This window comes from Tasmannia lanceolata, unplaced genomic scaffold (genome assembly GCF_043159265.1).
Source record: "Tasmannia lanceolata isolate RefF3 unplaced genomic scaffold, GAP_Taslan_0.1 ptg000013l, whole genome shotgun sequence".
NCBI classification, from domain to species: domain Eukaryota; kingdom Viridiplantae; phylum Streptophyta; class Magnoliopsida; order Canellales; family Winteraceae; genus Tasmannia; species Tasmannia lanceolata.
Window position 1 is genome coordinate 19229527 of NW_027518690.1, and position 17390 is coordinate 19246916.

Sequence of the window (17390 nt, forward strand, 5' to 3'; positions counted from 1 at the left end):
CATCGTGGTGTAAAATAGAAAGGGGGTGAATTTATCCTGAAGGAGGGGTGAATGTATCCTGGAGAGGTCGTGGCCTAGGGCAAAAAAAGACACGATTCTGTTGTGCGCCCATCACTTTTTTCGCCCATGGTGCACTTATCAAAGATAGTAGTGCTGATATCAACATCCCTTGTGCTTATAAATACCATCTTAAGCCTCATTTGTGGGGGATCAAGGGTTTTCTTATGTTTTGTTTTAGAGAAGAGCAGAGAGGGAGAAGGGGGTTTTGGTAGCTTTCTTCTCCGATCGATCTATGTTTTCCGGCAAGCCTTCGGCCAAGCTTCGGACGGTCTCTAATCTTCTCGGAGTGTTTGTTCTTCCTTTATTAACCATTGGATGTCCTCATTTTCATGTTTGTCACAATATTCCAAATCGTATTTTCAAGTCTCTGAAACCCTAGCTTGACCTCAAAGCCTTGGATCCATGTTATAAAACCTGAATTCATTCAAAGCTTTGGATCTATACAATAGAGACCTAAATCAGTTGCTGTAGAATTTTGTGAACTTTAAATCTACCTTGATTTACTTTTTTCAGCCCTAGATCGAGAAGAGATCTCGTGTATTTGATCTCAAATTTCAGCAAATTTGAAAGAGAAGAAGAGGAATTGCAAGAGGAAAACAGAGGGAGAGGGGAAGAAATTGCAGAAAGGAAATCTCAGATTTTACTCTCCGATCACTAATCATTACTAGCATCACTGTTTTGGATCTAATTGCTTTCACTTTGACCCCCTTTTTGTTGGCCACTGCTATCTCCGTTTTGCATATGTAAAAGAAAAAAAAAAGAGCAAGTAGAATAGTTCCACAGATAATGAAGGCGAAATCTCAATTCAAGGAAATAAAAAAAAAATCAAGCTAATGATCCGATAACCGCCTGTAACTCTTGACCAATTCAGCACTTTGGCCATCTCCATACAACACAGGTAATAATTTGGCCGCCTTCATTTTTATGATACTAATGCTCACTAATTCTAATTTTATATTGAACTTGATTATCTTAGTCATTTTTATTAGTAATCAAATAATGAGTAGTTGTATTGATGAATCCGAATTAGAGACCCTTTTTTGTTAATAATTCTCTCTGGCACCATCACCTTCTACACTTCATCTCCCAAAATTCTTTTCATGATCTCACAGAGAGCTCTAAAAGTAGCTCTCATGCCCTCTTGATAATGGCTGCCCGACTTATCTCATCCATTAATTTCTTAATTGGATTGTGGGAGCTCCTCATATTGGAAATGGAAATTACTCATTTGATAGTTCTTTAAATACTAATGGATGGGTTAGGCAATGTCCTTATCATTAGTCTCTCTTAGAACTAATATCAGCACTATTATTGTCAGTTTTTGGATTATGAAAAACACATGCGTATATGTTCATTGGATTCATGTGTCCATAGTTGTCTTTGTTTGATTTAAATAATTTTGGGATTAAGATGCTTCTGTATTACACGTTAGATCCCCAACCTATATTATGAGCTTCATTCCAGATTTAATTTTCACTTCAGTTTAGCTCTCTCATTCAGAATTTGGCGCCAAGAATTGTTTTATACCTGTGTCATGATCTTAGCCTGTAAACAATGCTTGTAAGCCATTAGTCGTTGATGATGAGCACATTGTCATTTATTTATTTTTAGTAGTTAGATGGATTCATTTTATATAGCCCCTTGTTGTTGAAATCAGTTTTTGATTAGGGTAGTTGAATTGGTGTTACATAGGTAGTTGTAAAATGATTGTCATTTTTATGGAGATTTGAGTAGTTGAGATATTGGTAAAGTATTAGTGATTTATTTTCCCATTTGGTTGTTCAAGTTTCATCATATTCTTATTCATGACTTTAGTAATTGAGATTTCACCAAAATCATAGAATACAGATTTTGTAAAATGTAGAAATTATTTTGGATTTTGATCTTATATTAGTCATATGAGAATATAAAACCTGATTATGTTCTCTATTCCCAGTGGCAGTTCTTATGAGTTAGTTTACCTTGGCTTTTATGGTTTATTATATTTTTGGGTATACATAGGTTTGGTTTATAGTAACATGCCTCATTTATTTTGAATGGATACCAAGGTTAATAGGGGTTATTTGCATATACATGAGTTTTTAGCCTGATTTATTATGATAAACATACAAACTTTAGATTTAAGGGTAAATAGTTGAGTGTTCTCTTCTTCATTGCAGGGCGATGAAGGCGCTAGCCCAAGCCCATCTTTAGGGGACTTGCTCAGTCCAAGTAGCACTCCCCTCTTTTACTTAAAAGACTTGCCCAGTCTTTTAGGTGTGTATCCCTTGTACATTAGAAACTCATTCATTGCAAGGGCGATGAAAGAGGCATTTAGAGCCCACCCTTTTAGGAGACAAGCTATGTCTCGGCAGAAAAGTCATTCATCTTTTGAGACAGGCTTTGTCTCATTAGTGAGTCACCCATAGGAAGCTTGTTTAGCCTCATCTATAGAACACCCTCATTAGTTGAGGACCAATTTGGTCTGATAGTCACCTAATCATGTTCATCATTGCAAGGGCAATGATAAGGATACTTAGAGCCCTCCATAGGAGATACTCAGTGTCTCATTAAAGTTAATTGTTTCCCCAATTGGAGACAGGCTTTGTCTCATTGGTTATAGTTGTTCCCCTTTTTAGAAGACATGCCTTGTCTCATTAGTACTCCTCTCAAAGTTATCAGTTTATGAGTCAGTCTATTAGCATAGGAGTCTGTCCTTAGCTAGCAAGTCCGTCTTTCAAGAGTCAGTCCTATCATCATAGGGGTTAGGATTCTGTCAAACCTTTCATCAAGTCATTTGATTTTATCCAATCCTTGCAAGGCATAGGATGCTGTCCAACCCTTGCAGAGCTGTGATTCTGTCCAATTCTCCCGCAAAGCATAGGATGCTGTCCAACCTTTGCGATATATCAAGAGTCTGTCCTACCCTTATGATGATAAGATTCTGTCATCTTGTGTTAAAAACACTTGAAAGACCAGAAAATCTTCAAAATATTCCAAAAATCATGAGTCATTAGGAGAGTGGTTAGGAAATCTGTTCCGAACTACGTTGGCTTGATCCCTTTCCACAGGGTACGTAGTGCAGCTTGGGATTCATATCCCAAGTCTTGCCAAACTTTTAAAAATAAACATTTCAAACCTTCTAAAAATACAAAACTTCTTCAAAATCTTTTCGAAAAGATCTTCCCCTAGAGTTAGGTGTTTGTCCTAGATTTTTGGGGTGTTTTAGAGTTAGGAGGCTGTCCTGTTTGTATTGATATGGTGTGTCTTGTCGTGTGAGTGTCCCTAGAGTTAGGAGGCCTCGAGTCATGGTCGGTTAGACATTTAGTCGAACCGATGGCTAGACTATGAAGCATTTAGTCAGCCCCTGGTTTTTCTTAGGATGCACAGCCTAGTTACACATAGGATGTAGGGCTCACCTGCATTAGCTTAAGGCTAACCAGCTTGCATTAGTTAGGGCATATAGAGAGTCCTAAAAAAATTATAATTCACTTGAACTTAAGCAATCGTACAAAAAGCTTTAAAAATCAGTCGAGTCCAGTTGATCGAGTCTATGATAGCGGTTCTAGATGGTTAGGCATCGTAGTTTAGAATAGGTCATCGAACTACGTTGATTCTAATTCTTTCCGAGGCCGGGATACGTAGAGCAGCCAGGATGGATGGCCATCTTGGTCCGAGTCAAGTATTGCATTAGAGTTTTAAGATTTGTTGTGTCGAGTCGAGTGTAGAGTCAAGTCGTGATGCGTGTTTTGTTGTGTTTTCTTACTTTCATGTACAGACCCTATATCTTTAGCTGCAGCATGCATGTGTTTGCACACCAGAATTTAGACACCAATTAGGTATGACACTCATAACCTAGTTATTCTTAGGTGAAACTTATTTCATTTCTTTTGTGTGTGCTTATTAATCATCTCCGAGACATGCATGATTAGGTCGACGTTTCCTTGGAGATATATGTTCCCATTTCACATGATTTTCTCCCAAAACTTTTCAAAATCAATAAGTAAATGGCATAAGAGACCAGGTGCTTGCACTTGGGCGGACGAGGTGCTCTTCAGACCTTCCAAATTCGTAACCAGGCACGAACCTTCTTTTATATCTCTGGTTATCCTTTGCAACAGAGCATAGTATGGGATCCAGGGCCCACTTCCTTGGATGGCGACTCTTCTTTGTTTAAGGTACGTCTCGAATCCGGGCTAGTCCCCGAATTAAGAGGTATCTCACCTTTCATTGCCACTCATACTGTGAGAGGCACTTCTTTCGAGAGTTCCTTAGTAGAGCTCTCCATTCACGTGGATGATAGAGAGACTTTCTGGGGGCTCGTCCCTCGCCTCTCTCGGATCGGGGGTCCACACTACCATAGACAAAATAGATAGAGACGAGAGCCCTAGTGTTCCAACGGTGTAGGACAAACGGAGAGAATCAGAAACCCATTGTTTTCTTTCCTTTATGTCTTGTCATTTCTCATTATTTTAGTTATCTTGGTTGAGGTTACACTGCGAGATCCTCCCGGGACTCAAAATATGAAGTGTTTATATAATTTCAATCAAGATAACACCCAAACCGGTTTTTCCTCTTTTCTTTGCAAATCCACTTCATTTACGTACAAGAATTAAGCCTCGTCCTAATAAAGGATAAAAAGTGAAGATTTCTTATAAAATTCTTTAAAAATGCCAAATCAAGTCAAGAGACAGGGTTTGCTCGGGCATGAGGGGTGCCTAACACCTTCCCCGAATGTAACCATAACCCTTACTCAGATTTCTGTAAAAACCAAGCCTTAACAAATAGAGTGAAATTACGGGTTCTAGGCCCCAGACCTAGAGTACAACTTTGGTTATTGCTCCTCCAATGAAACTCGGATCTTTATCCCTGTTTCACCGGAAAAGCAGACACAGGTCCCAGGCCCTAACCGAGGTGGCGACTCTGGAACTCTTTTTCTTGTGAAATCCGGACTTCGATCCCGAGTTCATAAGAAACGTAGACAAACAAACACTCCCACTCCCAAAAAAACCCGATGTGGTGATCCCGCGCTTCCAAAAGAGAGCGACGGAAAAAAATCCGGCTCCCAAAGTATGTGATACAAAATGTCCAAGATAGAATTATTCAATGAAAACTTATTCTCGCAACAAGTTTTTCTGGGTAAATTCCAGTTCGAACCAAATTAATTAACTGAATAATTTATTGGGTAAAAAATCAAACCAAATTAATTAACTGGATAAGTACGCCGGCGCCAACACCCTCTTTCAAATTATATAATAGGGTAGAAATTAGAAGAAATTGATAAGCTGGGTAAATTTCACTGCAAATTAGATTGCTAGGTCTTGGGTAGCCAAGTGCTTTGTTAAATCATGTTCAATTGAATAGAATTCTATAAACCTCCTCTGCCAGCGGAAACAGTTAGGTACGCCAGCGGAAACATATTTACGCCGACGAAAAATAAAGGTACGCCGGCGGAAAGTTTGGTACGACAGTGGAAATATAGGTACGCCACCGAAAACAGATAGGTACGCCGACGGAAATATGGGGTACGCCAGCGGAAAGTTTGGTACGCCAGTGGAAATATAGGTACGCCACCGAAACCAGATAGGTACGCCGACGGAAATATGGGGTACGCCGGCGGAAGCTCACTTAACACCTTACCAAAATGATTAGCTGGTGCCGTTCTCTTTATTTCCAGTGTCTTTCTGTCCCTAAATCCAGAGAGATAGAGGACAATTTACCAACTCTTAAATATTGAACTGGTGAGATTCTATTAATTAGGGAGTTTGATGAACAAATGGAAGGCAAGGTTGAACAGACAGTAGAAATGAAAGAGTTGAAATGTAGAGGATGGTGAATACAGAGAGATGGAAACGGTTGAAATGACAGGGGAGTGCAAACGGTGGGAAATTTTTGGTTTAAAAATTTCAATAACGCCTGCAGTTTCATTAGAAGACGCCACCGTTCCATATTGATGTCCATGTGTCGTGGATCCAACCGTCTATGCATACTGGTGATAGCCAAGATTTAAATGAACCCAAGGGACTTTGGGTTCAAAAGAAAATTTCAAATCCAAACCAAACCAGCTGTGTATATAGTCGCCACCATTCCAATTAGTTTTTTAACACGTGTCAAGCATCCATCCGCCTCTGGTTATTTCCGACGGCTAAGATTGAGACAAACCCAAGGTTCTGTCGGTTCAAATACACATTTAGACGAACCAAAAGAAGCCTTGTGAAGCGCGCCAATGTGCAATGCATTTAATGGGGATGAGATGTACATTAAATACTAAGATGATGAAAAAGGAACCTGCAAGGAGAATCATGTTCATGTTGGAAGGGTATTAGGGTCTTTTTTCCACCCATTTTTGAAGAATCACCAAGTTTCATAATTAATTTAATTGGTACCCAAAATCTGCATTTTTCGGAATTAATGCCCACATTCCTTACTTTTGTCATCATTCAATGAGGGATTGACGAGGCACAATGGAGACTTGACCTGTGATGTCGGACATGATCTATAGAGCAGTGTGTCCTTGGAGAACTCTTTCTCAAGTTACATCCTATTTAAAACTTTAGAACCTAAAAAGTAACATTGCCAACTTTAAAGCACCTTCAGATTCTATTTGGAGACAAAAAAGGATTAGAAAATTAATTTGGAAGAAATTATACAGGGAGAAACTGGCTCCCAAAATCCACGTTGGGTGGAGAGCTATACAAATAATAGCTTCCCTAGATTCATATTTCAGATGAGTTTCAGTATGGTGACTAAAAGGTTTCATGTGTACGAATAAGAATGTGGAATAAAATGGCGACTAAGAAACTAAAGATGTTTCATGTGTATTTCCTTAAGACCATTTGTTCCTTGGATGCCGTATAAAAGGGATATTGTGGGAAATGATATTTTCCTACCCCCATCCGACGGATAAAATAACCCCCCCCCCCCCCCGCCCCCAACTTTATTTGTTAAGTTTTAAAGGGGGTGAATTAATTTATCTTCTAGTAGTGAACCATTCTCACGAAAAACGTTAAGCAGGGGGGCATATCATCTCCCAATGTGATATAGACGTAATAATGTAATTAGAATGTCCTGGTGATTATAAGTTAGAAACTAGAAGATAGATATTTTCCATACCCAATAGTATTTGAAAACACAAGAATTGCAAGGGGCTTTGCTTTAGTAACTGGTGACTAAAAATAGGACCAATGTGTTGTATTTGAATTGGTTAATATAGTTGCAAGAGCCACTATTGAAGGGATACACATAGGAGAAGATCTAGGCAAGGATCACAATTGGCCTAAGAGTAGAAAGACATGAGGATTGAGAGATTGGATTTTTTGATATTTTATGTGGCCTTGCAAGATTATTTTCTTATCAGTAATTAATCTAGTCCTTTCTTATTGTACTCTAATGTACTTCATGTGATAGATGGAATCATTGAAAATCCTTCATGCCAGATGGGACTTATATTTTCACGGTATGCGAAGTGTCATGAATGTGTATTGGAATAATTAGGCCTAGACAAGTCTATGTAAAACATCAAGCAGTGGTAGTATGACAATGAGACTTCCAATGTAATTAAAGTCCTTGGTAGTGGTTCTTGGAATATTATGGAAGGATTTGTGTGAATGTGTCCACTCTTGAAGATTGTTGACCCTATGTGACGTATCCACATCTCCTACCTAGCATATGACGAAAAGGATATGAAAAAATATCAAAGCTAACACGTCTCGAGAGGAAGTTGCCAATTTCAACGTGTTTGTTTTTACTAGATTAAGTGGTCCAATATCCTTTGTTCTTTATGACGATTAAGAGTGTAGGTAGCTGAGTCTAAGTCTATTTAGGTAGTTTGAGTTATAGTGGAATATGCGTAATAGGAGTTTGTTTATTTGTGGATACTATATTATATAAAACCCATGTGCAAGGGCTTTGTTTGCACGTGTGATATTATTTTTCTGAAATCAAAGAACTTTCTTTTTTCTTGTTTCGAGAAAGTGGTATTTTACTTGTTCTTAGTGGATTTGTAGAACACCCTTCCTGGAGTCGAAGGTTTGTTCGATCAGAAGACGATGGCAATAAACCCACGACTCGTTCTTCGCACTTATAAACCCACGACTCGTTCTTCGCGCTTCTGGCTATGACAGGTGGTACCAGAGCCCTACTACCCTCCATGACTTCCCACGGAGAAAGAGAAAATCAAGAAACCGTGACGATAGAGATGTTCAATGCTCTACAAGCTACCATTAATCCAATAGGAGAGCAATTGGCACGGTTGAATCCTATTTAGTGCAAGCAACCCTATATTTACAATGGTGATCGGCGACAGCATGCTCAAGCTTTGCATCGAGTTCAACGTCCCAGCCCTGACATTATGTATTTTCTCGATGATGATTACTCTAGCGAGAAGGAATTCGAAGACATCAATCATCCGAGGTATGCAAGCGGTCATGTTTCGCTAAGCACGGTTAGTGATCGCGACTATCATACTAAGGTGTATTTGCACGAGTTCAATGGCCAATCTCACATAGAAGACTTCTTCGATTGGCTTGTAGCAGTAGAGCAATTTTTTGACCATATGGAGGTACCCGATGAGAAGAAGACAAAACTAGTGCCGATCAAGCTTAAAGGAGAAGCTTCTGCATGGTATGAGCAACTCCAACTCTCTCGTATAAGGATGGGGAAGTTACCGATTTGGACATGGGCACGGATGTGTCAAATCCTTCGTAAGAGATTTCTGCCCATCGATTATGAGCAAATACTTTTCCAGCAGTACTAAAATTGCCGACAAGGAAGTAGATCAATGCAAGAATACATAGAGGAGTTCTACAAACTATCATCTAGGAACGATATTCCGGAGGTCGAGACACAACGAGTGGCATGCTACATCGACGGTCTTTGCCAGGAAAGGTAACTCTTCACACGGTTTGGACATTATCTGAAGCCGATAGAGCGAGTTGAGACAATGCTCGATCGTCCGGCTCAGAGAACTTTTTACATGAGTCAAGCTGTGGTAGAGACACCACAGACGATGGTTTTGACGGCGAAAAAGAAGGCAGTTTTTGGATCTTCCTGTTGGGATGAGCAAGTCTGTCCAAGCGTTCCCGACGCGAGGAAGAGGACGTGGAGATATCCTATCTACTTCAGCAACGGTCCCAATCCCACTGCATGATTCGTAAGAATCACAATTCGAACAACGGATCATGTGCTACAAGCGCAACCAAGTTGGTCACAAATCCAACCAGTGTCCCCAAGGTGGTTGACGTACTACAAATTTAGCGGTTGGTGTTGAACATGAAGAAGAACATGAAAAGGAACAAAACACAAAAGATCTTATCCATACCATTTGTGCTCTCGGGTAATCCTTGGTGATGCACCAAGTTATGTGCACATCAAAAGTAGAGGAGGACCCTAAATTTTCTCAAGTGGGGGGGGCAATCGTTTTTAACGAAAAAGGAATACCTTGCCAAATCCAAGAAGAAGTGGATATATAAAGGTGTCAAAAGAAGAAAAATAAGCTCATTGAGTCTAATGCTATGTACAATGCCAAAGAGGCCAAACGTCGACATGCCAAAGTCTTTGAGGTTGGAGATGCTATGACGACGTCACCAATGAATTCAAAGTCGAGTTCTATTCAAGTGGAGGGGAATGATGTATACACATCTCCTAGCAAATGATGATAAGGATTTAACAAAAAATGAAAAGCTAAAACGTCTCTAGAAAAAGTTGCCAATTTGCAACGCGTTTCTTTTTACTAGATTAAGTGGTCCAATATCCTTTGTTGTTTAGGACTATTAAGAGTGTAGGTAGCTGATTCTAAGTTTATTTAGGTAGTTTGAGTTATAGTATGGTAATAGGAGTTTGTTTAGATGGGGTTACTATATTATATAAAACCCATGTGCAAGGGCTTTGTTTGCACGTTTGATATTTTTCATTTTCTGAAATCAAAGAACTTTATTCTTTCTTCCTTTACAGAAAGTAGTATTTTACTTGTTCTTCGTGGATTCATAGAACACCCTTCATGGATTCAAAGGTTTATTTGATTGGAGGTCGACAACAATCAACCCCCAACTCGTTCTTCGAGCTTCCGACTACACCATTATGTGTTTGTGGAAACACATGAATATGTGTGCAGCCATATCTCATGCCATGTCTGACGGATGTGCATGTGAAAAGCAAAAGGGTTAAGGAGTTTTGTTGTTCTATATATACATCTCTCTCTCTCTCTCTCTCTCTCTCTCTCTCTCTCTCTCTCTCTCTATATATATATATATATATATATATATATATATATATATATATATATATGAGAAAATTGTTTCTACACACAAGTGTAGATAAGTTATCTACACACTAGCTTAAAATACAGTGGGGGCCCAAATTGTTTGGGTGATCCAAACCATTCATTTGATTGGCCCTCACATAGATAGGGTGTGCCCAAAAAATAAGCTTCATAGGATCATCCTAACCCTTCGAACCGTGGAGGCAAAAAATGAACAAATTTGTGAAGGTTTATACACGTCTATTTTACCTCCACAAATTATAGGGTTGGGATGATCCTATGGAGCTGATTTTTTGTGGACACCCTATCTATGTGAGGGCCAATCAAATGAATGGTTTGGATCACCCAAACAATATGCCCTCCACTGTATTTTAAGCTAGTGTGTAGATAACTTATCTACACTTGTGTGTAGAAACCGTTCTCTCTCTCTCTCTCTCTCTCTCTCTCTCTCTATATATATATATATATATATATATATATATATATATATATATATATATATATATATATATATATATATATATATATATATATATATATATATATATATATATATATATATAAAGGGCGGCCCAGTGCACTAGGCTCCCGCCATTGCGGGGTCTGGGGAGGGCAAGATGTACGCAGCCTTACCCCCGCTTTGCAAATAGGCTATTTCTGTCGTCTAGATATATATACCTATATGAATAAAAAAAAGTACAAGAAAAGAGAACCAGAATAAGAAGAAATAAGAGAAGAAGACAAGTTCGGTTGTAAGTAATTTGATACACACAAGTTTTATTTTGGTGACCATCTTTGTGTTTAGTGGAGCTATATACAAGTCCCTTGGTTTGGTATCTTTATATTTCATATGTTTTTTTTTCTTTTGTATTAGAAAGTTCCGTATATATTTTATACAATGATCCATTTTATTGGGGTCAATAATTGGCATCAAAGCTAACTATATTTGGTATTAAAGCCATCAATATTTGGTATCTAAAGTACAATCCTTAAAATTTAAGCACACTCCATTCAAAAATTTAAAAAGTTTATCATAATCAAATAATAATATATGATATACCGACGAAAAGTTCTTCAAGTTTAGTTTATAAAAAAATTGGTTCATCAATCAAAATCATCTACAAAATAAAAGAGTGAGGGTCTATCAAAGTGGATTTTATTTCTAAAATTCAAGTTTCAAGGTAACTTTTTGCTTCATATGTTTTGCTTATGAAAATTGTGTTTAGAATGATGACTATTTTTTAAAAGTTCCTTGCGATTGTTTATGATATGAAGTTTTTCAAGTTTAAGGGAGAGGAATATCCTAGTATTTTTGTTAGAATAATGAGCAATCTTCTTCTCTCTATATCTAGAAATGTGATTTCTAGTCTCAATTAAGTAGTCATTTTTTTATAAACCTAGAGAGAAATTTTTTTTTTTTATTTCTAAAGGTGGATATTTTTGGACATGTGTCTTCTATTATGAGCCTAGAAAGAGAATAATTTATTTCTTTGTAATGTTAAAGTTGTTATAAAAAAGCAATATACTTGTCAATATTTTTTTGTATATGCCGAAGAATAATGTGAATGGAAATAGTTTAAACCCTCAGTCAAAATTTTCTTAAAGAAGCTACTAAGAATTAAAGTTTCCTGTGTATAACATTTGAAAAGAAAGATCAGGCACGAGACCTAGTTATAAAGTTATAGTTGAAGTTGGTAACGATGGGTTTTACAATGAGAATTTGAAAGCGGCAATACTAAGAGCCGACTTAATATTAGTAATAATATAGTAACAGTGGTAAAAGTAGTAGTTTAAACAGTAGTAATTGTTATAGAAACAGTTAGGAAGTTTCTAGAACATTTTAAGTTGTAGAAGAGCCGACTTAATATTAATAAAAAATAAAAGTGTTAATAAAACGAGCTTTAAGATGAAGAAATAAGAACCATTTTAAAGCAAATTAAATTCAAAGAGGCACTGAAATATTCCAATGGGTTACAATAGCTAGGAATATTGTAATGCCTTGACACTACTATGCATTCAGATGGACTTCAAAGTTTAATTTTTTTTACTAATTTTTTTTTCTTAAAAGTATAATTACTAGTATCTCAAAAAAGATAAATTTCCGAAATGATACTTAAAAGTGTAATTTCTAGAGGATGAAGTATCCCGAAAAAAAAGATAAATTCCGAATAGATGTTGTTATATGATGGATAGTTAAAGCCCTATTCATTTTGGATTTTGAGAATTGATTTTGAGTCCAAAACTGATTATTAAAGTCAAATAGGATAAAAATTGTGTGTTTTATGAATTTATTTGGTAAAAATAGGCATTTACAATTGACTTTTTATAAAATTTGAAATAGAACTAGAAAATTCCACATACATCATAAAATAGAAAAATAATTAACGTAAAAAGGAGTACAAAAATAAAATAAAATTTGAATTTAAAAGTATGAAAATAACACATTTAATATATATATATATATATATATATATATATATATATATATATATATATATATATATATATATAATGAATGAAAAAGACATAATATAAAAATCCTAGAAATTTATAAATACAAAGTAATAAATATAATAAACAAGAAAACAATTCGTATTAAAAAAAAAGATAAAAGTTAAACCCTAAAAAAATTAAAAGAATACTGTATTAATTTTAAAAAAAAATTAACAAAACAAAGAAGATAAAAATATAAACAAAGAAGCCAAACTTAATAAATACAAAGTAATAAATGCAATAAAAAAGATAAGATCTGTTTTTAAAAAAAAGATAAAAGTTCATCCGCTTGCAAAAAATATTAAACCCTAAAAAGTTTTAAATAATAATGTTATAGTTAAAAAGATAAAATTTAACAAAACAAAGAAGATAAACATAGAAAAAAGGAACCAAGATTTATTAGAAATTTGAAAAAAAAATTAAATAATTCCATAAACATCATAAAATTTTAAAAGTGGCCTAAGCGAAGGATACTAAAAAAAATTGAATCTCAAAGAAAGTAAATCATATATGGAATGAACCAAGGCTTTTTAGAGTCTGCTTGACTCTACAAGCACAGTATCTTACCCTTAGATCTTTGACAACCTTCAAGATAAGGACCCCAGTCTTGCGTATTACCTGCAAAACTAACTATTAGTTTAGTTTCCATGTAGTCTAAAAGGTAGAATATCAGATATGAGAGAGAGAGAGAGTGTGTGTGTGATGCAGGGCAAATTATCATTCCCTTCGACGGTGATCAAAGTATTGTATTCCTTACAGGGTGTCTGAAGGGCCCACCTTTTTCTTTATTTTATCTATTTTGCCTCTGTTAGGAAACGAGGTACCTCCGGTTTTTTCCAACTGCATCAGGGAGAGAGATAGAAAGGGGGGAATAGAGGGAGGGGGGTGATTTCTTTATCTTCTAAAAATCTACACAAAATAAAATTCTAGTAATCTGGCCTAGTTAAAATTCACATTTAATAAAATCCATGGACCTTTTTACAAACATCTATCTAATTACAATATACCTGTAGTGGCTGATCTCAAAGCTTCATACAGAGCTTTTCATGAATAAACTCCATCTTGGGGACTATAAGCGAATAAACTGTAATCCAAACACCTTTCTCTCTCTATCTATTCAAATACATATTCCTTTGTTCATCTTCTTATTTTTTTTCTTCTTTCATCCATGTATAACTTTTTCATAAAAAAGCTTAAACAAGCCCTAAAGAGACAATGAATCCACAACATTCTCCATGACCTGTACCTGGGTCGAAAGGCATCGTATATAATCTGCGGCTTCGTCCAACAAGCTACAGAAATCCATGGCTTCCCCACCCGGCACAAGCCGTCGAAGCTCATCAGCTCGGCTCGGCTCTTGACCCCTCTTCCTTTTGCCCAAAACCACTTTGGGTGGACCCAAAACACGGCCGCTGGCTCGGGCTCGCAGCTTTCGAAGAATGGCTCGACTCCAAGCTCTCTTCGACCCCGCAGCTGAAGCCATGGAAGCCTCGGCCGCGACCTTGATTCTTCGGCTGCGGCTCAGTATGGCAGCGTAAGAGGAAGAAGGTTTATGGTGGTTTATTTTTGAAAGGGATTTTATGAAGCGAGAAGCTAAAATGGGTTTAAGGGAAGTAAGTTTGGAAGAGGAGAGAATAGAGTGCATGGCTGAGAAGAATACGTTATGGGTTTTTTTTTTTACTGTTATTGGTGGTACTTTGAAACCCACGTAACTTTCTTCTATTTGAACAGTATGAATGATTTTGGTGTAGGGTTTCAATGGGGTTCTTTGTACTGTTATTGGTGGAGATTTTCCTCTGACACAAAGGGGGCCGACTTGTTCAGTGACCGAAAAGGCAAAATCTTCTCTGACAGAACCAATAAAAGAGGAGAGAGAGAGAGCAGAATGTCTTTTGCTTCCTAGTTTTCTTGTCTTAGAAAAGGGTAAAAGATTTTCAAAATAGATGCACAGAACAAGCATGAAACAAGCAAAAGATCAGACAAGAATATGAGAAATAATTCTCATGATTTGTTCTTGAATTGGGTGCTAAGGGAAGAGAAAAATAAAAATAAAAATTTGGGGTTTGAAATGTGAGTTAATGGAGGTGGAGAAGAAGAGAGAGAGGAGCATGGAGATGAAGAAGGGATGGTGGGAGAGGAAGGAAACTTAGGAATCAAGGGGTATTGGTATGGAGTAGTGGGAGGTGGGTCCTCAAAGGGGAAAACCACCACATGATAGCACATGGTTCTCATGACCCACTTGGGTGACCAGAACCTTTTCCTTTCTTTTCTTTCTTTGCTTTCCCTGTTGGTTTTTCTTATTCCTTCTGTATTTCCATTATATTAAATTCTAATAATATATGGTTGGAAGAATTCTACTCCTCCACTTTATAACCTTAAGGAGAACAGCATAAAGTTCTCTAATCTTGTGTGTGGTGACTCACTAGAAAATGTCTTGTGGCACTAAAATAACTTAGATGCTGAATCATTATTCATTTAGGGGAAGATAAGGGGGAAGATAAGAAGAAACAAATTGTTTGAGTGTATTATAATTTCTTTCTAAATATTGATAACTGTGGAGATTGGTATATTTTTTTCTTCTCATATTTGTTTAAACAAATGTTAGGAAAAATTCTGTTTAAACAAATGTTAGGAAAAACTCTCTCTCTCTCTCTCTCTCTCTCTCTCTCTCTCTCTCTCTCTCTCTCTCTCTCTCTCTCTCTCTCTCTCACACACACACACACACACACTTACACTTCTAGGTTGTGTTTGGATTGCCGGAATCAGAAATCAGAATCGACATCATATTCCGATTCTCCATTCAATGGAATGAGAAAAATTGAATAAAAAATTTAATTAAAAAATGTAGTAAAAAATCCATTCCAACTCGGGTGGAATCAGAATACCATCTCTTGGGGCGGAAAATAGATTCCGGCATCTCCCCTCCCCCTATTTCCGCCCCAGTGTCAATTCTACCCCCTTGATTCCACTCTTTTTTCGACCAAACTCCATAATCGACGGAATTGGAATCAAATACCAATTCTGGCACCCAACCAGAAATCCAAACGCGTAGCATATCTATTTTGACTCTGCTTGATTTCAGTGTTTGGATCAAAAAAATTGAAGGGAATCAGATGTTGGAAAAGACACTGGAATGGAATTAAACGGAGAAAAATATCAAAATTTGTTTCCCGCCCCAACAGGTGGTATTGTCATTTCACCCCAGTGAAAATAAAAGTTTTATTTGAATTTTTTAATTAAATTTTTACTTTAATTGTTAACCATTATGTTTACACAGGGGAATCACTGATTCCAATTCCTTATTCCAGCAATCCAAATGCAATCGTGTTGTGTGATAAGCCATGGAAATGAGCAATTACAATATTGTTAGTGGGTTGGCGAATTTGATGAAATTCCCGACGACTCTGTGTCAACTCAGGTCCAAGGGGATGTAAGGCCATTGCGCGATATAGGTTTTGAATCGTTTGGAAACATTATGTGGCTCGGTTGGTGACTCTTTTGATCCAACCTGAATCGGTTGAAGTCAGTGATCCATAGATTAATAAAAAGAAAAGACCCTTGTTTTGAAACACGGATGCAGGTCAAAATGCAATCGAAGAAAATTCTAGTCGATGCGGTTGAGTACTCAGTTAGCGCAGCTGAGTAAAGAGTCAAAGGAGTTTTTATTGACTCGCGGAACGCGGCCAAGAAGAAGAGAGTCGACTCGGAGGAGTCTACAATGACGAGGGGCAGTTTTAAAACTATGGAAAAGACAAACTCTTGCACCTTGCAAGTCAAGAGTATTGTTGAACATGTGGTACTTAATTATAACATGGAAGACCGAAATCCAACAAATTACTCACCTACTCTCCTAATTAAAACCATAAAACATGCCTACTCTATTAGTTTCAACATTTTGATAATTGAAAATACATTTCACGGTGGTCCTTATTTTTCATCATGTTGTAAGGAATAATTTTGTCACTTTAGAGGATGCTGATAAAATATTATTAGAAAAATTGTAAAAAAAGTTATAGGTATTTCAACAAACAACATATTTAAAAAAAAAAAAATAGCCCAAGAGTAGGGAATTAAAAAACATGAATTTAAATGAACAAAAAATCATAAAAATTAAGACATGAAGTGAAATAAAAATACTAAAATATCAAAAAAGGAAAACATAGCCACTCGATCATTGTCCTTGAGTAACAACGAATAATATTTAACAAGGAATTAGGGGTGCAACTCCGGTCGGATTCAACCCGAAAAAAAGTCGGCTCCGGTGGGTATCTTTCGGGTCACGTTTGGATTGAGTTTTCCTAACGTGGTTTGAGTTCGGGTCCGGTTCGGGTTGAGAGCTCGGGCCGACCCAGTGAAACTCGGGTCGGATCCTGTTTGGGTTGGAAAAATGAGTTCCTGGGGTTGGGTCGGGTTCTGGTTTAGTAAATGATACCTCGGGTCGGTTTGGGTCGGCCTCAACCCGACCTAACCTGACCCGAGTAGCATCCCTACAAGGAATATCTTAACCACTTCATTATCGTATGGCTAGGTATTGCATGGATTGTGATCGTTTCGTACCAAGTGTCTTCTTTACATGATACATGTGCTTGTAAATATATTC

The 17390-nt window shown here is 37.0% G+C and overlaps 1 protein-coding gene and 1 long non-coding RNA gene across 2 annotated transcripts in view; both read right to left on the reverse strand.

Moving 5' to 3' along the window:
* Window positions 1-13994, reverse strand: part of LOC143889930 (uncharacterized) — a 32026-nt gene extending 18032 nt beyond the window's left edge. Inside the window, exons 1-2 of the long non-coding RNA XR_013254997.1 lie at window positions 13798-13994; window positions 13358-13408 (exon numbers count right to left, since the gene is read on the reverse strand). This is a non-coding gene — a long non-coding RNA (uncharacterized LOC143889930). The remainder of the gene's footprint in view (window positions 1-13357; window positions 13409-13797) is intronic.
* On the reverse strand, window positions 13995-14435 carry LOC143891049 (transcription factor IBH1-like). Its single transcript, XM_077395702.1, has one exon. It carries the CDS (start codon window positions 14433-14435, stop codon window positions 13995-13997), a length of 441 nt encoding a protein of 146 aa, XP_077251817.1.
* Between the last annotated feature and the right edge of the window lie 2955 nt (window positions 14436-17390).